The 27,852-nt window shown below is 41.6% G+C and overlaps 1 protein-coding gene across 3 annotated transcripts in view; it reads left to right on the forward strand.

The window, feature by feature from the left end:
- The window catches only part of klhl12 (kelch-like family member 12), a 131,383-nt gene that overhangs the window by 46,641 nt on the left and 56,890 nt on the right, over window positions 1-27,852 (forward strand). For all 3 annotated transcript variants that reach the window (XM_063043620.1, XM_063043621.1, XM_063043622.1), the window contains 2 exons: window positions 3,204-3,353; window positions 12,870-12,984. In XM_063043620.1, the coding sequence (XP_062899690.1) occupies window positions 3,204-3,353; window positions 12,870-12,984 (265 nt within the window). The remainder of the gene's footprint in view (window positions 1-3,203; window positions 3,354-12,869; window positions 12,985-27,852) is intronic.

The raw sequence follows: 27,852 nt of genomic DNA on the forward strand, positions 1-27,852 counted from the left end.
TAATGATGTTTGCAGTGTAAGAAATAATTTGACCCTGTATATATGCTTTAAAAGTATCCCATATAATAAGGCTAGACGTCTCTTCCAACGTAATTTCTTGAAAAAAGGAGTAATTTGATTCCCCATAAATTTTAAAAAGTCCTTATCGTATAACAGAGTTAAATTAAATTGCCAAAATCTACTCATAGGGATAGGACCAGGAAGATTTAAAGATAAAAGTACAGGACAGTGGTCAGAAATAGCAATCTCTTTATATTCAATTGATCGAACCAATGGAATCATTTGACTGTCAATAAAAAAATAATCAATCCTGGTTAAAGAATGACGGACATGAGAGAAAAAAGAATACTCCCTGTCAGTCGTATGAAGAAAACGCTGAGCATCAACTATACCACATTTAGTTACAAAGGTTTGGATAAACAAAGCTGATTTATTAAGTGTGGCTAGTTTGACAGACGAGCGACCTAATACTGGATCTAACCAGCAGTTAAAATCTCCTCCCATCACAAGAGAGTAAGTACACAAATCAGGGAAAAACGAAAATAGACGTTCAGAAAATCCTGGGTCATCTATGTTGGGGGCATATACATTGGCAAAAACAATCAATTTACTGTCTAAACTCCCTGATACAATAACAAGTCGACCATTAGGATCCGAAACAACTTTATACTGAACAAAAGTAACTGTATTATCTACGAAAATTGAAACTCCACGTGATTCTTCATTAAAAGAAGAATGAAATTGCATACCCTTCCACCGAGTAAAAAAACGTAAGCTATCACAACTGTGTATGTGCATTTCTTGTAAGAAAATAATGGGTGCTTTTAATTTTTTAATATAAGCAAACACTTTGTTCCGTTTAATGGGGTGATTTAGCCCTTTCACATTCAAACTAAATAAATTAATATTTCGAACCATTTAAAATACCAATCATCATGTAATTAAAAGATCTGGCCATAAGTTATTAAAACTAGAAAGAGGTAGTCAAACAGACAATTATATAATCAACCCAACACAGCTCCCAGAGAGAATAGGTCCTACCCCCTTTCCCACCAAAGCCAGAAGGCTGACCAATAAACAGTCAGCGAGCTAACAATTAAAAGGTTCCCTCCCAAAAAAATCCTGTTGACAGAAACTCCAGTCCTTCGAGGTCAATTATGTCCCTACCAAGACACAACATAAAAAGAAAAATAACTCAGTATTCGAAAATATAGAAGGATTGATTTAAACAAATTCAAAGAAAGATATATTAAAATAAAGCCTCAAAAAGGGATATAATAAAAAAGTATCAAAAAAAACAAAAACCAAAATATAAACAGCCAAAATGTAAGCTTATTGAAACCTTATTTCAAGTTAACAGAAGAAAAAATTGATCAATTAAGAAATATAGTTTTAGACTTCAGCCTTCAGAATCTCTTTTGCTCCTTCAACTGATTTTTTTTTTGCAATCCGTTTTTCAAAACAATACTCAGATGGGCGGGAAAACGAAGAGATGGTTTAAATCCTTTATTGTAAAGTTCCGACATAACTTCTTTATATTTCATACGATCAGCCATAACTTCAGGCGAATAGTCCTCCACAAGTCTGACTTTGTAACCATGGAAATCGATCATTCCTTGTCAACGGGTATGGCGAATTAAAAGGTCCTTAATACGAAATTCATGAATACTTAGAATGACCGACCTAGGTCTCGCTGCCGATGACAGTGGTTTCGAAGTCGGCGAGCGATATGCTTGATCAAGCTTAGGCTCAGAGGTGAATAAAACAGGGAATAGCTGCTTCAGAAAGTTTGCAAAAAACTTCGTAGGGTCAGCGCCTTCAATTGATTCTTTAAGACCCAGAATTCACAAATTATTTCTCCTGTTTCTATTTTCTAGATTGGTAATCCTTTTCATCAGTTTTTCATTGGATAAAGATAACTCTTTGCAGAGTTTAATTGTATCTTCAACATCCTCTTCAATTGTCAACAGCTTTGCAGTGTTTTCCTAAATTCGGTTCTCATGTTCAGTTCAAGTTTGTTGGATTGTATCCGATTTGCCGTTAAGTCATTGAAACTCCTCAGAAAGTTCGGATTTTTGCCGTTTAAGGAAGTCACTGATTGAATTCAAGGTGACTGGGGATTCATCTTCTATTTCCCATTCTTTTGCAGAAGCTTTTGTTTTTTTTCCCAGCCATAGAGCAGTATTAAAGTATTATAATAAGGTTTGAAAAAAAACCTGGTAGGAGACAATGAAGTAAATACGGTAGGAGCAATCTAAAATGATGTTACTCCATCAGCTGCCAACAGGGCTCTGCTGCCATCTGCTGACGAATGGATTATAATGCAGTAAAGCACAAGAAAACTTTCAGCTTGCCAGACCAGTTAAATGGCAAACAACTTAATATACAGGGATAGCATAACAGACTCAGTAGTTCAGCTGAGCATGAAAATCAGAAGAAGAGTAAAAGCAAATAAGCATGTGGAATGGTTACTATTTGTTTGGTAATAAAGAATCATTTCCTTTAATGGTATGTTTAGAAAGTTGAGCAATTAATTGCTAGAGGAACTCAACGGGTCAGGCTGCATCTGAAGGAAGTGGACAGTTGATGTTTCCAGTTGAGGCCCTTCATCTGAAACTAGATCTTGATATCAGAGCAAGTGAAAAGTAGATGGTGAAAGATGGACTGGAAAGATATATTCAAAGTTTGAGATAAGGTTAATAGAAAGGGAGAAAGTTATTGTGCAATATAAGTAGTTGCATTGATTAGTTGTGTGAAATAACATATTTAAGTGCACTTTTAGTACCATTGTACCTTTTGCAGTTGGACACTTATCACACAGCAGAAAAAATGTTGCAGTCCATGAGGAACATTACCACCATACATTTGCATCCTTTGTTAATTGTTCTTCATCTTGCTGGAGAGAAAACTTCGAAGATCCGCCAGTAAAACTAAGTGATGCTTACTATTACTGCCTTACATTGAAAAGTGCATTTAATTTAAATAAAATTAATTTTAATTGTGCAATTCCATTGAGCAAACAGAATATTTTTGATGTATTCTTAGGGGAAAGTAACTTTGACCCTTACCACCATTAACGGCACAATTCTGCTCCTCCACAGCATCTCGTTGTGAGCAATATGGCCCAGCTTACAAGTTTGTGGGTAGTTAACTGAAGTACTGTGGGTTATTGATTGCTTTCTGATGAGCTGTCGCTGTTGCAGGTGGATTCGGAAGAACCTGTGTTTGAAGCAGTAATAAACTGGGTAAAGCACTCTAAGAAGGAACGAGAAGACTTCCTACCAGATCTGCTGCAATACGTAAGGATGCCACTGCTCACACCAAGATATATCACGGATATTATTGATGCCGAGGTGGGTAACCCTTAAAAGTAGACTGCTGTCACTTGTAATTTAAATGGTAAGTGAGACAGTTGTGTACTTTACCATGGTTATTAAATACAATTACAATTGAAAAAGGTTCTCGTGCTTTCCCGGTGTACATGACGAATAAACTCTTCTCAGGCTTCCAGCTGGATACAGGTATCGATTATAACCAATATTTCGATGACAAACTCTGCCATCTTTATCAGGGCATGTCTAGTCTGCTGGTATTTATACCCCCGGAACCTGTCGCTCCTGATTGGTTAGTCATTATCCAATCAGGTTTCCACTCTTCCACCTTGCTTGCAATCAAATTTTAGTTCTTACTAAGAGCGAGGCCTTCATCTTTGTTAAAATTCATTTCCACTAGTTTTATTTCAATGGCTTCTTTTACCAGGAGGTCCCAAAAGCCATTGGCGTGGCACAGTAGTTTTGTGTCGAAGCCTGTTGCGTCGGACATGGCACCCATTCACATGGACTTATACCTCAACAATAACGACCACCATGATACCTCTCAGCATAGAGCAGTTCTTTCTACTTTGATTAACCGTGCAAAAACTATTTCAGACCCAGAAAGTCTCCCCAGAGAAATAAGACGATCATGCATGACGTTCCTACAGAATGGCTACAGACTGAAGGAAGTTAAAAGAGCTGACAGAAAAGCTAAGAAACCTAACAACGAGGAGGAACCCCTCACTACCACCTGTCTTCCCTATATTTACACAGTTTCTGGAAGGATCAGTAGAATCCTAAAGAAATTGTTACATGCTCAAGGAGATCGGTTTTTTTTTGTGAGAATGATGTAATGGTCTTTTGGAGGTCACCTGATGTGATTTTCCTGCCGATGTGAGGTCACGTGATGACATGTGCCCCCCCCCCCCGTGACTATATAAGGGTCGACTCAGGTGACACAGTAGGTTTTTTGAGTTTGTAGATTTCCAGGTAGAACATGTTGTGCCTCCGTTTCTGTTGCGTGTTTTTTTGTGACGCAGTTTCATTTTTAAAACGGAAGGTGCATTCTTTGACAAGATATTGCATTTGGACTGGGAATTTGTCACTGAAAGTGCCAATTTACTCAATTCCGACAGTTTTGAAGGGAGAGTGAAGAATTCATCGAAGTGAAGGATCGAGAGAAGTCGGCATCGTTTGGCAGTTTAATAAAGAATTGACCTTATTGAGTCTTCGTTGGGGAAGTACCTGCATCGAGATAACTGTTGCAAAAGCGCAATGAGTTCATGCAAAAAGGTGCTCTCTCTCTCTCTCTTTCTCTAGAGGAATTTAAGGTCAGTTGATTTAAACTGTTTAATTTCAGCATCGGGAATCCTGTGGACGGAGCCAGCAGTAAAAGTGCGTCGGTGAAGAAATCCTTCTCCAGAGAAGTCTCTCCCAATTGAATGTGTAAAACTGTTGGACTTTCGAAGTTATCACTTTAAGAACTATATCTGACTCTATCGCTTTAAGAACTGTTTTCGCATTTAACGCTTTAAGAACCAGAGCCGAGTGGGGTTGATGAACGGCTGCGTACCTGTTAACCTCCTGTTAAAGTTTTCCTTTGCTTTTTTCCCCCTTATCATTTATATGTGTTTAATAAATGTTTAGTTGTTTTCATAAAACCTGTCTCGATTAATATTCATTGTTGCCGGTTACGTAACAAAATACTGGATTAATACCATCCACAAACTCATAAGGAAGCTCAAATCACAGTTTATATAGATCAGAGATTACCTGCTCACTTCATTTAATTACTGTTGCTCGCTGTTTTAGTGGGTGATCAGTTGTTGCTGGAGTCTTTTATGCTATAGGTTTATTCGATCATTGCTGTGTATGTTATGCAATGTTCAGTGGATTTTTGCTACCAATGAGCTATGCCCATTCCTCTCCTGCAATTGTACGGCTTAAAATTATTTATCTCATTATTTACTTAATTTTCAAGTCATGCTAATCTTTTTGTCAACATGTATGTTTTTGTTACCTAATGCTATTGTGTCACAGAATTAGTTGTACAACGTTGAAAATAGCCTTGTCCCAACCTATTCATGCAGGCTGTATTGGCTAGCGACACTAATCCCATTTGTCTGTATTAGCTCAAATCCCTCTATTCCTTTCTTACACAAGTTCTTGTCCAGATGGTTTTTAAACATTGTAAATATATCTGCTTCTATCACTTTTTGAGCAGCTCATTCCATATAACCACCTTGTTCTGTATGAAAAACTGGCCCCTTAGATCAGTGGAGTCATAGGGACTTAATTATAGTCTTATGGGATTGTTTATTTCTTTCTTTCTTTAGAGATACAGCTTGGAATAGGCTCTTCTGGCCCTTTGATCTGTGTTGCCCCAGCAATCCCCGATTTAACCCCAGCATAATCATGGAACAATTACAATGATAATTAACCTACTAACTGGTACATCTTTGGACTGTGGGAGGAAACCAGAGCACCCAGAGAAAACCTATGCATCCCATGGAGAGGATACACAGACTCCTTAAGATGACATTGGAACTGAACTTTGAACTCTGACCAACAGCTACACTACCAGGGTGCCCCAAATTGTCTAAGGGTGTATTGAATTTTAGGAAGTTTTGTTAACAAAGTTATCAACATCTGTATGGAGCTTGATATCCTACATGTACTATATAAAAGTAAAGTAAAGGCATCCGTTAGTCTTGTGAGACCATGGATCTGTGCCTGGAAAGTCTTCACTCTCCAGGGCACAAGCCTGGGCAAGGTTGTATGGAAGACCAGCAGTTGCCCATGCTGCAAGTCTCCCCTCTCCGTGACACCAGTGTTGTCCAAGTGAAGGGCATTAGGACCCATACTATATAATAGCCAATCAACTGGTCATTGTTTATAAGACATGCTCTTTCATTGCAGATAACACTGTGGCACCTGTCATCTTACTTAGATGTTACTTTTAACCTGTAGGCTGTAATAACTGTTCATTTGCTATTGTACTTTACTTTCTGTCCTCCATTTTGCAAGACTTAGTGAAACTCTTTGCCTCCTCAACTTTGCTCTCATGACTACCTTGGTCATTTTTGGAATTTGCAGTGCCACCCTTGCTCACACCCTCGCTCACACCCTCCTCCATGTGGATAGTTCCAAATATAGACTGTTCTCATTTTCAGTCTCATTCCAGGATCCGTGTGATGTTACCACGTTTGTTTTACAGCTGGTCAAAGTCACTGTCGGTACTTTTAAATAAACAAAAAGGGGAACAGGCTTTTTCAGTGTATGAGGACTTGCCACTCTATGGGAGACATTTGGCATTCGGAAGTAAAATATATAATTGACTTGACTTTATTTCTTACATCGTTCACATACATGAGGAGTAAAAATCTTTACGTTACCTCTCCGTCTCAGTGTGCAATGGCAATCATAGTAATTTATACTAATTTATAATAAATAGAACAGTCAATGTAATGTACAAATACACTCAAATCAGCGTCAGTTAATCAGTCTGATGGCCTGGTGGAAGAAGCTGTCCCGGAGCCTGTTGGTCCTGGCTTTTATGCTGCGATACTGCTTCCCCGATGGTAGCAGCTGAAATAGGTTGTGGTTGGGATGACTTGGGTCTCCAGTGATCCTACGGGCTCTTTTTGCAAGTCTAGTTTATTAGCGAAATTGAATGCGGGGGCACTGTGTGGCATCACCTGTTTCAGCCACCCAGGGGAGTTTGCACTGGAGGCATGGTAGAAGAGAGCTGAGGTGTGACAGGCATGCTGGAGTCCCCAGTAGGCCAGAACATGTCGATGTTAAGAAAGAAGATGTCCTAGGACTTTTGAAAAATATGAGGATAGATTAGTCCCCGGAGCCATATGGGATATATCCCAGTTTACTATGGGAAGCAAGGGAGAGATGACTGTGGTGATGATCTTTGAGTCCTCACTGGCCATAGGAGTAGTAACAGAGAATTGGAGGGTGACAAACGAAATCCTTTCTTCAAGAAAAGTAATAGGGATAATCCTGCAAATTATAGACCAGTGAGCCTTACATCAGTGATAAGTAAACTGTTGGAGATTATTCTTAGACACAGGGTTTACAAGCATCTAGAGAAGCATGGACTGGAGAAGCATGAACTGATTAGGGATAGTCAGCATGGCTTTGTGAGGGGCAGGTAATGCCTCATGATCCTGATTGAATTCTTTGAGGATATGACAAAGCACATTGATGAAGGTAGAGCAGTACATCTGGTGTATAAAGATTTTAGTAAGGCATTTGACAAGGTCCCATGTGGTAGGCCCATACAGAAAGTTGGAAGGTATGGGATCCAGGGAAACTTGGCTATGTAGATTTGGAATTGGCATGCCCACAGAACGCAGTGGGTAGTTGTAGATGGAGCATACGCTACCTGGAAATTGGTGACCAGTGGTGTTCCACAGGGATCTGTTTTAGGACCCCTGCTCTTTGATAGTTTTACAGATGACTTGGACGAGTAAGTGGACGGTTGGATTAGTAAGTTTGCAGATGACACGAAGGTTGATAGAGTTGTGAATAGTGTAGAAGGTTGTCTACAATACAGGATATTGACAGAGCTGGGTTGAGAAGTGGCAGATGGAGTCCAACCCAGAAAAGCGTGAAGTTATTCACTTTGGAAGGTCAAATTTGATGACAGAATACAGCATTAATGACAGGATTTTTAGCACTGTGGTGAAACAGAGGGATCTTCAGAATCACATCCATAGATCCCTCAAAGTTGTAGTGCAAGTTAATAGGGTGGTTAAGAAGGCATTTGGTATGATCGTTAGTTGGGGCATTGATTTCCAGAGGCACAAGTTAGTTTTGCAGCTCTATAAAACTATGGATAGACCACACTTAGAGTATTGTGTTCATTTCCGGTCATCTCATTATAGGAAAGGTGTGGAAGATTTATAGACTGTGCAGAGGAGATTTACTAGACAGTTGCCTAGATTATAGAGTATGTATATCAGGAAAGATTGAGAGAGCTAGGGCTTTTCTCTTTGGAGTGAAGGAGGATGAGAGGTGACTTGATAGAGATGTATAAGATGATAAGTGGCATAGATAGAGTGGACACCCAGCGCTTTTTTCCCAAGGTGGAATGCACCAAGTAGGAGAGGGCATAATTTTGAGGTGACTGGAGGAAAGTAGAGGAGTGATGTCAGAGGTAAGTTATTTGACCCAGAGATGTGGATGCTTGGAACACGCTGCCAGGGGTGGTGGTAGAGGCAGATACATTAGGGACATTTAAGATACTCTTAGATAGGCACGTGGATGAAACAATATTGGACAGTTATGTGGGAAGGATGTGTTATAGATTAATCTTGGAGTATGTTAAAAGCTTTGTGCAAAATTATGGCTTGAGTGGCCTGTACAATGCTGTACTGTTCTATTTTCTATGTTCAATACTGAGTGAGATAAGTTAAAAGAAGCACACAGAAGATCACTTAAACATAGAGTGTAATGTATTTATTTTCAGCATTACCAACTTTAACAAGCTCTATTTATATTAAATTATCTGTTGAATCTGTTAGTGCTTTTCAAAAAAAATTCTCCTCTTACTAGGATATTTGCCTTTTCATTCCTTGCTCCTTAATGCCTCAAATTTTTATTGCTCCTCTTTTATTTCATTATTTCAGTGAGAGTTGTTAACACAATTTGTTAAGTATCTTTTCAAAGGTTTGTGGGCTCTTGTGATTCACATCTGTGTATTTCAGTGGCCTTTGAAGTGCTGAGAATTGCTCTGTAATCTTTTAAGGATCTAAATGCTCTTTTTTAAAAACAAAAAAAGAGGCAGAGGAGCATTTACGAGACTGCTATGAATCAGAAGACTGGACCAGTACAACCTATGGAAGGACAACATGAGAGTAAAAGGCAATTCCATGTGAAATTAAAGAGGGAAATGGATGCATAACAGCTGGGGTGGGGATTGCATGCCATTACTTCCTATAAAGCAAAAGCTAATAGTATAAATGACAGCGATGCTTCACACCTTGCTGAGTTTAATTACTTTAAAAGAGAGAAAAACACTAGATCTATGCATCTCCTGACAGCATCCGGTGACCCTGTGATCTCTGTCTGGGAAGCTGATATCAGAACATCCTTCAAGAGGGAGATCCCTTGCAAGACTGGATTTTACTTGGATTTCAGAAGGCCTTTGACAAGGTGCTGCACACAAGGCTGTTAAGGAAAGGTCTTGACATTGACAGAAGACTGGATGACTGGCAGAAGGCAAAGAGTAGGATAAGAGGACTTTTCTGATTGGCTGCCATTGATTACAGGTGCTCTGCAGAGGTCAGTAGAGGGTCCGTTATATATCACTTCACGTTATATATCAATGGTCTGGGTGACAGAATTGATGGCTCTGTGGCCACGTTTGTGGATGATACACAGATAGACGTGTTGAGAAAACATGGAGTCTACGGAAGGACTTAGACAGATTAGGAGTCTGGGCAAAGATGTGACAGAGGGAATACAGTGTAGGGAAGTGTGTTGTCATTACACTTTTAGAATAAAGGCATAGACTATTTTCTAAACAGGGAGCAATTTCAAAAATCAGAGGTGCAAACAAACTCAATTCCTTGTTGAGTCAGTAGTAAGGAAGGCAAATGCAATGTTTGTATTCATTTTGAGAGGACCAGATTATAAAAGCAAGGATGCAATGATGAGATCTTATAAGGCATTGGTCAGACCATGTTTGGAGTATTGTGACCATTGTAACCCCCTCCTGTTAGACTGTTTGAGGTAACTTTTTTTTAATTCTTTCTTACTTCTTTTCTAATATTTGTATATCTGTGCACTTGTAATGCTACTGTGACACTGTACTATCCTTTAGGTTCAATAAAGCATCTGTCTGTCCATCTACCTGGCCAGGTATTGAAAGCCTGTGCTGGCGAACTGGCTGACGTATTCATGGACGTCTTCAACCTCTCATCACTAACCTCCATGACCCGAGCCTCAGTACCTCCCCGTACAACTGGGTCCTTGATTTCCTCACTGGAAATCCCAATTAGTATGGATTTGCAACAACATCTCCTCTACACTCAACATTGGCACAGGTGCAGCACAATACTGTGTGCTTAACCTTCTTACTGTGTGGCTAAGTACAGCTCCAATGCCATATTTAAGTTTGCTGATGATGCCACTTTTGTTGGCTGAGTCAAAGGTGATGATGAATCAGCATTTAGGAGGGAGATTGCAATTTTGATTGAGCAGCACCCAAACACTTAACATCAGCAAAATCAACAAGGTCCATGTGCCGGTCATTACTAGGGGAACAGAGCTGGAGAGGCTCAATAGCTCTAAATTTGTTGGTGTTAACATATCAGACGATCTGTCCTGGGACCAGAACGCAAATGTCATCACAAAAAAGTCTTAGAAGTTTGTGTAGCTTTGGCAAGTCACCAAAATCTCTAATATAATATTTAATATATTAATAATAATAGAATATATAATATATTATTATATAGATGTATAATAATAGCTGGTTGCACCACAACCTGGTATGGAAACACCAATGCCCAGGAATGGTAAAGGTTACAGAAAGTGGCAGATGCAGCCCAGTCCACCACAGGCAAAGCCCCCACCCCCACCATTGGGTACATTTACATGGAGCACTGTCTCAAGAAAAGCAGTATCCATCATCAAACTCCCCCCCCCCATCCAGGCAATGCCACTTCCTACATTACCATCGACATGGGGGTACAGATGCCTTGGATTCCATTCTGCTTTGGAGATAACAGCAGAACATAGGATACAGCTCAACATTCAATACCGTTACCCCCTCAGTATTAATCACAAAGCTTCTAAAGTTGGACCTCTGCCACGTCCTCTGTAACTGGATCCTAGACTATTGGGAGATCCCAGTCTGCACAGACCAATGGTAACATCTCCTCCTTGCTGACAATCTACACAGGTACACCTCGAGGTTGGATGTTTGGGCCACTGCTTCTCTTCTGTCAAGCACAGCTCAAATGCCTTTCATATACTTGCAGATGGCATGTGGGTAAAACATCTCAGGAGTGAGATAGATTGAGTGTTGTTACATTCCGTGTTCGCAAGACCAGGAATTGATTGTGTTCTTCAGGAAAGGGAGGTCAGGGGAGCATGCTCCAGTCCTGATTGACGTGGATAGGATGAACAGCTTTAAGTTTCTGGGTGTCAACCTCTTTTTGGATCTATACTGTGCTCAACATAATATTGAGATGATGAAGAATGCATGCCAGTGACTCTACTTCATTTGGAATTTCAAGTCATTAGATGTGTTGGATTTTCATATCATATAACTATCTAATAAGATAATCAGCAGTTTCAGTGGTTACATTTGTACATTGTGCTGAAATGTTTTGGATGTAAACAAGTGGTTCTATGAAACTATGTAGTATATTTTTCATGGGAGCACATGTCAATTGACAAGACCAACTTTGAATTCCCAATCACAAACAAGAGAAAACCTGCAGATGCTGGAAATCTGAGCAACACACACAAAATGCTGGAGGAACTCATTTTGTGTGTGTTGAATTTTCAATCTCTGACCAACAGAGGGCTATGGAGGACAAGTCATTGAGTGATTTAAGGCAGAGATTGTTAGGTTCTTGATTGTTAAGGTGTGGCAGATGATTTAAGGGTTACGGACAGAAGGAGAGAGAATGGGGTTTTAAAAAAAAATCAGCCATGATTGAATGGTAAAGCAGACTTGATGGGCTGCTTACCAACCCTTCTTGGAGTGCAACAAGTTTCTTTTCTGTTTCTGTTTTAGATTTCTGGCATCTGCATTTTTTTAGGTGTTCAATAGTCATTTATCTGTGGTGTATACCTATGTATGTTACAGTGTACAAAGCTCAGGGTATTCCTTGTCTGGTTTCAGTGCCCTCATGGTATTGATGGAGATCATATTATTTAACAACATACCTTTATGACAACTATCTGTTCTTCCTTTGGCCCACTCTCCTCTCCAGCCCTTTACCTTTCTCACCCACCTATCTTCACCTAGTTCCTTCTGGCTATCCTCCTTTCCCTCCCCCCACCTTTTTATTCTGGCGTCTTCCCCCTTCCTTTCCAGTCCTGAAGAGGGTGTTGGAATGTCGACTGTTTATTCCTCTCCATGGATGCTGACTGACCTGCTGAGTTTTTCCAGCATTTTGTGTGTGTTGGTTTGGATTTCCAGCATTTGCAGAATTTCTCGTGTTAAGAGATTGTTTGTCAATGAATGTGCACTTTCAAGCTGTGATACCAGATTTTTGTTGTTGATTGAATTATGTAATTCCCTCCCTCAAATGAATGAGTTGTTTTCCCTGCCACATAGAATGACCTACATTTAGTGATTTTTCTGTTCTCTAGTTGGAGAATCAATGCTGCACTTAGAAATTATTGATCACCCTGTTTTTTCAAAAGTTATCTCAGGATTTGGAATTACGCTATTAATTTGCTTCTTTCTTATCTCCTATTTGTGTTGCAGTATGACTAAATGGAAGCATGTCAGTGACATGGAAATGGACATCTTACTATTAAACAGTGAACTGTTCAGAATAATTATTTTCTCTCTTTCCACAGCCTCTGATTCGATGCAGCCTTCAGTGTCGAGATCTAGTGGATGAAGCCAAGAAGTTTCACTTGAGGCCGGAAATTCGTACACAGATGCAAAGTCCCCGAACCAGGCCAAGGCTAGGTGAGTGTCATAAAAGGATGGACGCTTATTGTATTTGGCTTCAATGTAGATGACACTTAGCAGTGAGGAACATTTAACATTTATCTTGGACTCCATTAACAGATTGCTTTGTTTGCAGTGTCCAACAATTTTACAGTCACCCTTGTCTGATCTTAGACAGTCCCTCAGGTTGTGGATGATTTGCAACCATTTCACTTCTGTAGGCACTGTGGTGGATGAAGATAGCAAGGCCCACCAACCCAGAGCTGAATAAGTGATCAGAGCCTCTGTATTGAGGTTTTGGCCTGCGAGAAGACACTGACATTGATTCCCCTTACTTTCCAAAGTATTTTACGGTTTTGTGGTCACAGCATCGATGATATTTTGCCACTGCTGTGAACTACCTACTGGAGGCTATGAAGAGTGCAGGAGAGCAAGGATCACTGCCTGGTAGTAAACCAAGCTCAATATTTTTCACTGCAGTACTGCTCTGTCTCCAACAAGCTTTGTCTGGAGTGGAGTCAGTCTACAGGATGAGCTGGAAACTGTTAACCTGTATACTCTGTAGGGTGATGGAAACTTTGGAATTCTCTACCACGGAAGGCAATGGAGGCTAAGGAGGTGGATAGATATCTGGATGTGAAAGGTATCCAGTGGCATAGAGAGAGCAGGAACATGGTATTAAAATAGAAGATCTGTGATGAATGATGAGGCTGAATGGCCTGCTCCTCCTCCTATCTTTCAGTGTTTCCTTATCTTCACTCTAGAAATATCGCTGAAACATCAATCATTACATTGTAATACCTAGATAATACTTGCGTATATGTATACTTCTAATCACATCTCCACGCCACTGTTAAATCCTTCACTGAAAATGGTGAAAGAATGGATCTCCTACTAAGCGTTTGAAAGACAGGGGTCCTCTACCAATGTGACACCATCACAGAACTACCACATCTCCGGGAAATCAAGAACTTGGAAAACATTTATCACATTAGCATTATGAGTGTCAGCTCTCAGCAAAAGTCAATATTGAAGATGAAACTCACCACTCTCTGCATGGCCTTTAGTAGAAGAAAAAGGTTTCTGAAAACAGATACCAGTCTGATAAGATCTTCGCCTCAGATTGCCTTTTGAGTACAAAATCTTGCTTCTGGATCCGTTCAATAGATGAGATGACAGTCTCCGCCTTCTTGGTTGTTGATACAAGTTCCTAATGGGTACACAACTGAGGCTCTCAAAACTACTGAACGTACGGATTGTTCCTAAACTGAGAAGGTAAAATGAATTGTGGAAAATTGAACTATCCCACCACTAAGCAAGTCTTTCCCTCCCCCGCCCCCCGCTTTCCGCAGGGATTGCTCCCTACGCGACTCCCTTGTCCATTCGTCCCCCCCATCCCTCCCCACTGATCTCCCTCCTGGCACTTATCCTTGTAAGCAGAACAAGTGCTACACATGCCCTTACACTTCCTCCCTTACCACCATTCAGGGCCCCAAACAGTCCTTCCAGGTGAGGCGACACTTCACCTGTGAGTCGGCTGGGGTGATATACTGCGTCCGGTGCTCCCGATGCGGCCTTTTATATATTGGCGAGACCCGACGCAGACTGGGAGACCGCTTTGCTGAACATCTACGCTCTGTCCGCCAGAGAAAGCAGGATCTCCCAGTGGCCACACATTTTAATTCCACATCCCATTCCCATTCTGACATGTCTATCCACGGCCTCCTCTACTGTAAAGATGAAGCCACGCTCAGGTTGGAGGAACAACACCTTATATTCCGTCTGGGTAGCCTCCAACCTGATGGCATGAACATCGACTTCTCTAACTTCTGCTAATGCCCCACCTCCCCCTCGTACCCCATCTGTTATTTATTTTTATACACACAGTCTTTCTCTCACTCTCCTTTTTCTCCCTCTGTCCCTCTGACTATACCCCTTGCCCATCCTCTGGGTTCCCCCCCCGGCTTGTCTTTCTTCCCAAACCTCCTGTCCCATGATCCTCCCATATCCCCTTTGCCAATCACCTGTCCAGCTCTTGGCTCCATCCCTCCCCCTTCTGTCTTCTCCTATCATTTTGAATCTCCCCCTCCCCCTCCAACTTTCAAATCTCTTACTAACTCTTCCTTCAGTTAGTCCTGACGAAGGGTCTCGGCCTGAAACGTTGACTGTACCTCTTTCTAGAGATGCTGCCTGGCCTGCTGCATTCACCAGCAACTTTGATGTGTGTTGTTAGATGAAAGATTTAAAGTCTTTTCTAGTTATCATTGAGTGCAGTACAAGGATATGAAAAGCTGTTCAACAAAAGCACTTTGGTTGCATGGTCAACTTTTCCATCTGTTTATCTTTTTTATCTTTTATTTGGAATAATAAAAGACCAAGAATTAGTAAATGTCATTTACAGAAATTGAAGAAGGATGGAAGTCTTGCTTTGCCTAATTTTAGAATGTATTATTAGGCTGTTAATCTGCGATATATGTCTTTATGGTTATACTGGGTTGGTAAGACTGATCGGCCAATTTGGGTAGATTTGGAACTAACAGTTGTAAAACAATTTTATTTAACTTCATTATTGGGGGCTCCTTTACCTATGCAATTAGGTAAAGTTGTTAATTTAAACTTATATCCTGTGATTTAGTATTCTTTACAAATTTGGCTCCAGTTCCGCAATTCTTTTAATCTTACAAAATTTAAACTTTGTAGTTTAATTTACCGAAATTACTTTTTTAAGCCTTCTTTGAGTGATCCAATTTTTCTACTTTGGAAAAATAAAGGTATTAATTCTTTTTTGGATTTATTTAAAGAAGATAAATTGATGTCCTTTGAACAATTAACTGATAAATATTCTCTTTCATATTCACACTTTTTGCAATACCTTCAAGTGAGACATTTTTTACAAAAATATTTAAGTAATTTCCCTTACATATTGGAGGCTGACCTGTTAGATACTATTATGAGAATGAATCCTTTGATTAAGGGTTCTATTGGAAGAATGTATAATTTATTATTACCCTGGGATAAGCGTCCTTTGTCTAAGATTAAACAGGATTGGGAAAAGGAACTTAATTTGACTTTTATGATGGAGGATTGGATGCGGATATTGAAGTTGGTTAACTCTTCTTCAATTTGTGCTAGCCATTCATTGATTCAATTTAAAATTGTACATCGTTATCATTTGACAAAGGAGAGACTTTCTAAAATCTTTCCTAATGTTGATAGTCATTGTGATAGATGTAAAACTGAGATAGCTACACTGACACATATGTTTTGGTCTTGTTCTATATTGGAACAGTTCTGGAAGTCGGTTTTCTCAACAATTTCTAAAGCACTTAAAATTAATTTACAACCGAATAAATTAACTGTGCTTTTTGGAATAGTTCCCAAAATATTCATGGTATTTCTGTGTCTGACCAACATGTTATTGCATTTGTTACATTGATAGCTAGGAGGGCCATTTTGTTGAAGTGGAAGGACACATCAGCTCCCACTTTGTCACAATGGTTCTCTCAAGTGATGCTATGTCTTAGTTTGGAGAAAATTAGAAGTCGAACCTTTGAACCTTTATTTGATTTTGAGTAAAGATGGGGCTCATTTGCTCGTTATTATCATTTGAGTTAATTGATATAATTTTTCCACGATCTAATTGTAAATTCTTTTAGTATATTTTCTTTTCTTGCTGGCGGTTTGATGTTTATTTTTAGAAGCTTTGTGTATGACGCATGGCTCCGGGGTTGTACACCTAATGGGTTCTCTTTTTTTTTCCCTCACTTTCCTGCTTAGTAGTTTTTTTTTGTTATCACAAAATTTTGTTTTCAATCTTTAAGATGATGGGTTTTTTTTAAGGCATTGTAAGTGTTGTTACTTCGATGTACTCATGTTATTTTTCCTATATATATATATATATATATATATAATAAAAAGATTTGAAAAGAAAGAAAGAACTTTTCCATCTGTGGAAGTGAAGATCTACCTCTTGCTCTTCTCACTTTGCCTATCGCTTCCCCTTGGGTCCCCTCCTCCTTCCCTTTCTCCTATGGCCCACTCTCCTCTCCTATCAAATTCCTTCCTCTCCAGCTCTTTCCCTCTCCCCTCCTTTTTATTCTGGCATCTTCCCCCTTTCCAGTCCTGAAGAAGGGTCGTAGCCTGAAACATTGACTGTTTATTCATTTCCATAGATGCTGCCTGACTGCTGAGTTCCTCCAGCATTTTGTGTGTGTTGATTTAGTGCACTACCCTATGTTTCTCAGTGACATTTTTTTATTAAAGGTGACCACTATTTATTTAGTATGATGAGTTGCTCACATTTGGGATATTTGAGGTAATCAAAAGCATTTTGTATCTTAAATGCCATCCAACAATGAGGTAAACCATGTGCAGTTAAAACACTGAGTTTTAATCAGGCTGCTTTAATTACATGTGCTCCTCTTTTCAACACATCGCTTAAAAACACATGCAAGCATCAAATACACAAAGAACTACATAAATCAAGAATAATTGAAATGTATTTATTTAATGAGTGGAAAAATAGTGTAAGAGAAGCTTCTTATGCCAGTTTTTTTTTTACAAAGTTTGTAAATTTCAAGCTGTAGTTAGAAGGCTATGTTTTAAGTTTGGGTTACTACTGGTGTGAGATCAGTCAGTTTGGTCCAGGTTGACTGCATTCAGCTAATAACAATGTCCGTAGCCATTGCTAGAAATGCTTGCTGAACTACCAGGGAGGGTCATTTGGAGTTTATGTTCCATTTCTATACCTCAGTTGGGAATTAGGAATTATTATCAAGGGGAATCCCAGATTTGTATGTGAGAAATGCATTGGGAAAAACTAAACAACAGAACTAGAACACATTTGTTCAAATATTGGTTGTAAACCATTCAGGTGGAAAACAGGATGAAGTCATTGAAGATGTACAATGGGTCCAAACCTTGGTGCCAAAAAACAATGACAGCCAGAGAAAGGACTAAAGTAAAAAGGAAACCATTTTTATGGTTATGAGAGACATTGAAATAAAAGATGTATGTTAAAACAGAAAAATACACGGAGGAACATCTGGAGAAACTTCTGAAATGCCTGCTTCGCTGCCGTTGCTACTGTGCATTCGAGAATCTCTGGAGGGGAAGGCCCCAAATCCTTGGCTTTACCTATTGCCTGTTGCCAGGGCTGGGGTCGAAGTGCTCGGCAGAAATGGTGCTCGGTGTCGGAGGCTGTTCGGAGGCTCGAAGTTTTCAGACAGACTCAAGAGTCGGCTGTGGTTGGGTGCTTCCAGGGTGCTGCATCGGCAGGTTTGCGGCGCTGGAGGTTCATGGCAGGAAGAGAGCTTCTCTTCCTTCTACCGTCTGCGTGAGATGATGGGACTTTCGAGAAACTCAGAGACTTTTTTTTACCGTGCCCATGGTCTGTTCTTTATCAAATTACGGTATTGCTTGCACTGTTGTAACTATATGTTATAGTTATATGGTTTTTGTCAATTTTTTAGTCTTGGTTTGTCTTGTGTTTCTGTGATATCATTCTGGAGGAACATAGTATCATTTCTTAATGCATGCATTACTAAATGACCATAAAGGAGGACTGCGTGTCCTCATAATCTAATCTAATCGAAAAAAAAGCGGAGGAGTGCAGAACATTGATTTTGCAATTGCCAAACGGCTTTGAGAAAGAAAGAACAGTATGACTAATATTAGTTTTTGTGTGAGTAAGGAGTGATGTTTTGCTTCATTGATGTAATAATGTGATTTGATTGCTTAATGAAATTATGTGATCTCCACTGACTTTGACACTGCAAATATGAAGATAAAAAACTACAGCTGAGAGCTGTTGTGATTTGCAAATATTTGATGAGATTGTGTTGACAATTTAAGGAGAAACATTGAAACAGATGTCTGGTAAGGTCTAGGGTGTTGTGAGAAAAATGAGCCTGGCAGTGTCATTGTTTTGAGTTCATGGCAGAACTGAAAGAACGAGGAGCTGTCTGCGTCCTTGGTGTTGAACGCCAGCGAAGAGGAGATGTTATTTCCAATCCACACTGATTGTGATCTCCTGATGAGGAGGTCAATGATTCAGTTGCAGGGGAAGGTACAGAGGCCCGGGTTTGAATCTTATTGATTAGTACTGAGGGGATGATGCTGTTGAATGCTGAGCTGTGATCAATAAGCAGCACACTGCCTTACGTATTGCTGGTTTCCAGGTGGTCTAAGGCCGAGTAGAGAGACAATGAGATTGCATCCGCTGTAGACCTATTGTGGTGGTAGGCAAGTTGCTGCCAGCTGAGGTCCTTGCTTCTGTAAGAAGAAGAAGAAGAATATCTTTATTGTCATTGTTGTGGAGCAATGAAACACAGTTTAGCAGCTCAAGGTTTTGCAGCATGACAAAGAATATATACATACAATAAACTCTAAAACCTCAGGAGTGCAGTCCAAAATTAATAATATATGGGTGGTGGGGGGTAGGACTATTGCACACCTGCCATTCCTGGAAGTGTGATGCATTTAGCTGCCGCCGTCTTAGGAGGGGGGCAGGAGAAGGGAAGGGGGTGTTATTCATTTCACTGCTTGTGGATAGAAGCTGTTAAGGAGTCTCTTTGTTTTCGTCCTTAATGCTCTGTATCTCTTCCCAGAAGGTAGAGGGGAAAACAGGTGATGTCCAGGATGAGTGGGATCCTTTGAAATACAAGTAGCCTTCTTTTAAGTAGCCTTCTTTTGAAGTCTGCCAGTATAAATGTCTCTGAGGGAGGGTAATGTTGTGCCAGTAACCCGCTCTGCTACCCTCACCACCCGCTGCAAGTCCTTCCTGTTCTGTTCTGTGCAGCTGGCAAACCACACTGCACAGCAATACGTCAGGAGGCTCTCTATAGTTGTCCGATAGAAGTTGATCAGCAGGTGATGAGGGAGGAGAGCGTGCTTTAGCTTCCTTAGGAAGTAGAGCCTCTGTTGGGCCTTCCCCACCTGATAAGAGATATGGGCAGTCCAGGTGAGGTCAGCGGAGATGTGGACGCTGAGGAACTTGAAACTTTCTACTCTCTCCACCTCTTTCCCGTATATGTGCAGAGCAGAGTGCTCGACGCACTTTGATTTCCTGAAGTCTACTATCAGCTCCTTGGTTTTTGTGATGTTCAAGTCCAGGTTATTATGACAACACCATTCTGTCAAATGCTGTACCTCCTCCCTATAGGCTGTCTCATCACAGTCTGATATGATACCTGTTAGGGTGGTATCGTCAGCAAATTTGACAATGGTGTTGGTGGAGTGAATGGTGGAGCAGTCATGGGTAAAAAGGGAATAGAGGATGGGGCTGAGAACACACCCCTGTGGTGTACCGGTGTTCAGGATGAGAGTAGATGATGTGTGTTCTCCCATCCTGACACTTTGGGGTCTGTTACTCAGAAAATCCAGTATCCATGAGCACAGCAAACTGCCAAGGCCCGGGTTGCTCAATTTCTGCTCCAGTTTGTAGGGGATGACTGTATTAAAAGCTGAGCTGTAGTCCACAAACAGCATTCTTACATAGGTGTTATCCTGATCCAGGTTTGTAAGGGCTGTGTGGAGAGATGTGATGACTGCATCCTCTGTCGATCTGTTTGCACGATACGCAAACTGGTATTTATCAAGGTCAGCAGGTATGGCAGATTTAATATAAGACAGTATGAGTCTCTCAAAACATTTCATGATGATAGGAGTTAGAGCAACTGGGCGATAGTCATGAAGGCAGTTCACTGTACTTTGCTTTGGTATGGGTATTATTGTGGCTGACGTAAGGCAGGTGGGGACTACAGACTGTAGTAGCGAGAGGTTGAAGGTGGTAGTAAATACTCCCGCTAGTTGATCTGCGCAGTCGTTAAGAATCCTCCCGGTGACTCCATCTGGGCCAGCTGCTTTCCTCGCATTGACTCCGGGCAGGGCGGATCTGACCTGGTGTTGGTGTAATTGTATAGGGTCATCCTTCTCTGTTAGTGCTGACTGGATGCCGACTTCTCCATTCTGACTGTCAAAGCGAGAAAAGAACTGGTTCAGAGTGTCTGGCAGTGTCCTGTCTGAGGAGTTTGTGACTGTATAGCTGTCCTTGTAGCCAGTAAAGAGTCTTTATCCCCTGCCACATACATCTGGAGTTGTTATTGGTAAAATGCTCCTCTATACGCTGTTTATATCTGCGCTTGGCCTCTCTGATACTGCTTTTCAGGGCTCTTCTTGCCTGCCCATAGGCCTGTAGATCCCCAGATTTAAAAGCAGCATCCTGTGTTCTTAGCAAGATCCTCACCATGCTATTGAACCAAGGTTTTTGGTTGGGGAACACTTTAACAGACATTGTGTCCATGACATTCTCAGCACAAAAGTTTACATATGAAAGAACAGCTGATGTGTGCCCTTCCAGATCTCCCCCTTCATCAAAAACTTCCCAGTCTGTGTTATCGAAGCAGTCTTGTAGAGCAGAGGTAGCCTCCTTAGTCCATACTTTGACTGTCTTCATATATGGTCTTTGTCTACAGCTGAGTCGTTTATATGCCGGGGTGAGGGACAGAGACAGATGGTTTGAGAGTCCCAAGTGTGGCAGAGGGCTGGCTTTATATGTATGAGGAAGATTGCAGTAGACTTGATCAAAGGTGTTCTTTTCCCTTGTCGGGAAGTTCACATACTGATGGAATTTAGGTAAAACAGACTTCAAGTTGGTATGATTGAAGTCCCCAGCCGCTATAACAATGCTGCCTGATTGTGCTGATAGACACTGGCTAATGGAGTGATGTAACTTCTCCATAGCTAGCTTAGCGTTAGCCTGCGGTGGTATGTAAACAGCTGCTATAACAACCGATGTAAACTCTCTCAGCAAGTAAAAAGGTCTGCACTGCAACATCAGGTATTAAGTGTCCGGGGAACAGTGAGTATCTATAACTGTAACTTCTGTACACCAACTGTTATGTATATAAATACAAAGTCCCCCTCCTCGGATCTTGCAAGAGTGACTAGTCCTGTCCGCCCTGAAAACGGCGCGGCCCGCCAACTCGATAGCTGCATCCGGAATATACTGGTTGAGCCACGTCTCTGTTATTACCATCACACAATGATTCAAACTGTGCAAAGTAATCCGCAGTCGCAGCTCGTCCATCTTATTATTTAGTGACCGGGTGTTGGCGAGAAAAAGGCTTGGGATGGCCGGTTTGTAGGGGTCAGCTTTTAGCCTAGCCTGTAGGCCTCCTCTCTTACCCCTTTTCTGCTTCCTGTGTCGCCGCCGTCTGCGCCATCTCAGCGTGGGGACATTGATTCCTTCGCTCGCAGGGTAGCGCCGTATCTCCGGAGGAATAAAGCTCCAGCTGTTAAAGTCTGGAGTGCAGTACTCCGCCATCGCTAGAATCTCGGCCCTACTGCAATGTACACGTGCTATTACACAAATAAAAACACATAGAAACACTATGAAAATAAAATAGCTGCCAAAACTCGAAGAGCGCTGGGCCGCTGCATCTAGTCGTGCCGCCATCGGACAAAGTCAGCATGGATTTGTGAAAGGAAAATCATGTCTGACAAATCTCATAGAATTTTTTGAGGATGTAACTAGGAGACTGGATAGGGGAGAACCAGTGGATGTGGTATATTTGGATTTTCAAAAGGCTTTTGACAAGGTCCCACACAGGAGATTAGTGTGCAAACTTAAAGCACACGGTATTGGGGGTAAGGTATTGATGTGGATAGAGAATTGGTTAGCAGACAGGAAGCAAAGAGTGGGAATAAACGGGACCTTTTCAGAATGATGAATACAGGACTAGTGGGGTACCGCAAGGCTCAGTGCTGGGACCCCAGTTGTTTACAATATATATTAATGACTTGGTTGAGGGAATTAAACGCAGCATCTCCAAGTTTGCGGATGACACGAAGCTGGGCGGCAGTGTTAGCTGTGAGGAGGATGCTAAGAGGATGCAGGGTGACTTGGATAGGTTCGGTGAGTGGGCAAATTCATGGCAGATGCAATTTAATGTCGATAAATGTGAAGTTATCCACTTTGGTAGCAAAAATAGGAAAACAGATTATTATCTGAATGGTGGCCGATTAGGAAAAGGGGAGGTGCAACGAGACCTGGGTGTCATTATACACCAGTCATTGAAAGTGGGCATGCGGGTACAGCAGGCGGTGAAAAAGGCGAATGGTATGCTGGCATTTATAGCGAGAGGATTCGAGTACAGGAGCAGGGAGGTACTACTGCAGTTGTACAAGGCCTTGGTGAGACCACACCTGGAGTATTGTGTGCAGTTTTGGTCCCCTAATCTGAGGAAAGACATCCTTGCCATAGAGGGAGTACAAAGAAGGTTCACCAGATTGATTCCTGGGATGGCAGGACTTTCATATGAAGAAAGACTGGATGAACTAGGCTTGTACTCATTGGAATTTAGAAGATTGAGGGGGGATCTGATTGAAATGTATAAAATCCTAAAGGGATTGGACAGGCTAGATACAGGAAGATTGTTCCCGATGTTGGGGAAGTCCAGAATGAGGGGTCACAGTTTGAGGATAAGGGGGAAACCTTTTAGGACCGAGATTAGGAAAAACTTCTTCACACAGAGAGTGGTGAATCTGTGGAATTCTCTGCCACAGGAAACAGTTGAGGCCAGTTCATTGGCTATATTTAAGAGGGAGTTAGATATGGCCCTTGTGGCTACGGGGATCAGGGGGTATGGAGGGAAGGCTGGTGCAGGGTTCTGAGTTGGATGATCAGCCATGATCATAATAAATGGCGGTGCAGGCTCGAAGGGCTGAATGGCCTACTCCTGCACCTATTTTCTATGTTTCTATGCCATCTTCAGGAATGAATTTTACCAATGGTCTACCTCTCATAGCACTTTGTTACAGTGGGTGTGAGTGTAACTGGGTGATACTCATTGAAGCAGCTTACCATGTTCTTCTAGGGTACTGGTATAATTGATGCCCTATTGAAGCTGGTGGGAACCTCTGACTGCGGCATTGAGAGACTGAAAATGAATTTGAATACTCCTGCCGGTTGGTTGGCACAGGTTTTCAGTGTCCTACCAAGTACACCATCAGGGCCTGACGCCTTGCGAGGGTTCACCCTCTTGAAAGATATTCTGACATCTACATCTGAGACAGATATCACAGGGTCACCAGCTGCTGCAGGGATTCACACCAGTATACTTTTATTCTTCCTTTCGAAGTATCATTAAAAACATTTGGCTCATCAGGGAGTGAAGCATTTATGATGTTAACTTTCACTGCCATAACTGATGTGCATCTGATTCCCTTTCTAATTTCACTTGGAATTGCTTTTTGCTCTTAAAATAGCCTTCTGTAGGTTGTACCTGGACATCTTGTAGAGTTCTGGAACACCAGTCTTGAACACCACAGATCTAGCCCTCAGCAGACTGCAAGTCTCATGGTCTATGTCAAGTCTTCTGGTTTATGTTTGTGCAGTATGTTCTCAAAGCCACACACTCATCCGCACAGGTCTTGCTGAAGTCAATGACAGTTGTAGCATATTCATTCAGATCCAAATATGAATCCCTGGATATTGTCCAATCCATCGACTCAATGCAGTCCCGTGAGTGTTCCTCTACCTTCCTTCACCATACCCCTGTGGTCCTCCGGACTGCTGCCATGGTCCTCAGTCTTTGCATGTATGTTGGGAGTAGAAGTACAGCCGGGTGATCAGACTAGTTAAAGTGTGAGCATGGTAAGCATATTTGATTAAGCTGGTTAGGTGGAGGCTTGCTTAGTTGCAGCGACTTCTCAGGGCCCAAACAAAGGTGTTTGTCTTTTTTATGATCACAAGACACTGCTGGATATTAACACCAAGTACTGCACAACTACCCCACTAGCGAGTTGCTCAGGAGTGTTGCTGCCCCAGGAAGAAGGCATCAGAGGTGGTGTTTAGTCCAACAAACGGTGGAGATGATTGGCTTGGATGTTTTTTATTGCGAGCACAAAGCCCTGTTGGACATTGATAATGTCTTCATAGAGAGGGATCAAAAGTGGAGAGAGTGAGCAATTTCAAGTTCCTGGGTGTCAACATCTTTGAGGATCTATTCTGGGCCCGACACATTGATGTAATTGCAAAGAAGGCACAACAGTAGCTATATTCAATTAGGAACTTGAGGTGATTTGGTATGTCACCTAAGACACCCACACATTTCTGCAGATGTACCGTGGGGAGCACTCTAACTGGCTGCATCACTGTCTGGTATGGGGGGGAGGTGTATTGTAGCTTATAGTTTTTAAAATTGGGTATTACAATGTACTGCTGTTGCGAATCAACAAATTTCACAACATAGGCCAATGATATTAAATCTGATTCAAAAGTTTGACAAAACTTGACCACTAGATGTTCCAGGTTGGGGGAGCAGGACTGAGGCAGAACCACCAGGTCTGTACACAATGTTGAGTTAATCATGAAGAAAATGCCGCTGAATCTGCCTTTACCTGATGCTACTGTCCAATCCATGCGATGGAAGATGAATTGTCAGGCTGCAGCACTGTGTCCACGGTGCTGGGAGTGAACCACGTCTCTGTGAAGCAAAGTACGCTGCAGTCTCTGATGTCCCTCTGGTGCTGCAGTCTTGCTCTGAGGTCTTCAATGTTATTTTCCAGAGACTAAATTGTCAAGGAAAATGGTTAGGATCAGGGCTTTAGGACCCTGCATTTCAGTTTTACTTGCAGCACAGCATGCCATCTGTACTTTCTTAAAGGGAAACTGCTGTTGTGACCTGAGTTTGCTGTCCAGAATCTGCTAATTTTGAGGATCAATAGATTTCTTAAATACTTAAAGCAATGTTTCTTACTAAAGTACTCATGGCTGTGACTGTAGATTTCATCTGTAGAGGCTCAAAACGTTAACATTTAAAGATTCCTTTTGGAGTTGCACACTAGGAGTCACCACTTTTTTTTGCCATCTTGAATCTTCTGCTGCCATCTTGGATATCAGTAGACAGTCTGTCTCCAGAGATGAAGACAGAAAAATTGAGAAAGTGAGAGTTCCAAAACCTGGACCTCTGGACCTCTGTAGGTCCCTCTACAGCTGGATCCTTGACTTCCTAACTGGGAGCCATAGTCTGTGCTGATCAGAAAAAGCATCTCCTCCTTGCTGACAATCAACACTGGCGCACCTCAAAGATGTGTGCTTAGCCTACTGCTCTACTCTTTCTACACCCACGATTGTGTGGCAAGGCACAGCTCAAACACCATCGATAAATTTGCCAACAACACAACTATTGTTGGCAGAATTTCAGATGGTGGCAAGGCATACGGGAGCAAGGTAGGTCAGCTGGTTGAGTGGTGTCACAGCAACAACCTTCCACTCAACGTCAGTAAGACCAAAGAATTGATTGGGCACTTCAGAAGGGGTAGTCGATGGAACACACACTAATCCTCATCGAGGGATGAGCTGGGGAAAAAGTGAGCAGTTTCAAGTTCCTGGGTGTCAACATCTCCAAAGTTATATCCTGGGTCCAACACATTAAGGTAATTACAAAGAAAGCACGACAACAGCTATGTTTCATTCGGACTTTGAGCCTCCATAGCATCCAGGACGTCTTCAAGGCGGCATCCATCATTAAAGACTCTCATTACCCAGTACATGCCCTCTTCTCATTGCTGCCATCAAGGAGGAGGTACAGGAGCCTGAAGACACATGCTCAACGTTTCTACAAAACCTTCTTCCCTCCACCATCAGATTTCTGAATGGACAATGAACGCGTGAACACTATTTCCCTTACTTTTTTGCACTAATTTATTTTTTTCTGTTATACATACTTACTGGGTGGCAGGATTGAGATACGTCTCTACCACAGGAGGTGGAAGGAATTCCTTTCCTCTGCTAGCCTAAGGTCACTCTTGGTTGGGCAAAGTATGGCACCTGCTTAGCCCCCGATGAGGGTTGTGTGAAGCCATGGGATGGATGGTCGTATGAGCAGCCAATGCATATCACAAGTTCTGATTATGTGACCACTGATGCTATGCAGACAATCTCTAAAGAGTTTTGATAATGGCTGGGATCACCCATCTTGTAAAGACACTGCCCAGAAGAAGGCAGTGGCAAATCACTTCTCCAGACAAATTTGCCAAGAAAAATCATGGTAAAGGAAAGGCCATGCTTGCCCACGTCATATGACATGGCACATAACAAATGAATGATATACTTATTGAAATTTATAGGTTTTAATTTTATCTATTGAAATGTACAGCTGCCACAAAACAACAAATTTAACGATATATGCGGATGATATTAAATCTGATTCTGAGGTGTCCAGGTGGACCAAGTGAATTTGATGGCAGGGTGGAAGTTGCAAGCAATTCACAGATTCAGCATTGGTGGAGGAAGCAGCACTAGTGCAGTGCAGAAGTAGATGTGTGTCATGGAGAGCTTCACTAGGCACGAGCGGGCTCAATCAGGTGCAAGGCATATGGATCGGACCTACTTGTTCACTTGAGAGGGCTTAGCTACATCTGCTATGTGGAGGACAACAGCTGGTGTACCATGAGGAAGAGATTTGTCTCCTTCAACCTTGGAAGAAGTGAATGCAGAACAAAATAGTGAGTGTGTTGTCAGGCCTATCTGACTGCAGAAGCTGATAAGAAGCAGGGAGGAGCTCATCTTCAGGTCCTCTCAGGAGTTTTTTTTGGAGCCATTAGGTGATGGATGCTGAGGCCATGCATCCTTCCTTGCAAGAACTTGACAACAATCAATTCAGGTGATAGCTGATGTGAAGACAAGAAACTTGCCTTTTTGTAGTTCTACCTTGGCTGAGGGCTGGTTGAAAAGGAGGAGGTGCTTGCTGCCTTGAGGAAAATTAAAGTGGATAAATCCCCAGGACCTGACAGGGTGTTCCCTCGGACCTTGAAGGAGACTAGTGTTGAAATTGCAGGGGCCCTGGCAGATATATTTAAAATGTCGCTGTCTACAGGTGA

Source organism: Mobula hypostoma, chromosome 3 (genome assembly GCF_963921235.1).
Source record: "Mobula hypostoma chromosome 3, sMobHyp1.1, whole genome shotgun sequence".
Classification (NCBI taxonomy): domain Eukaryota; kingdom Metazoa; phylum Chordata; class Chondrichthyes; order Myliobatiformes; family Myliobatidae; genus Mobula; species Mobula hypostoma.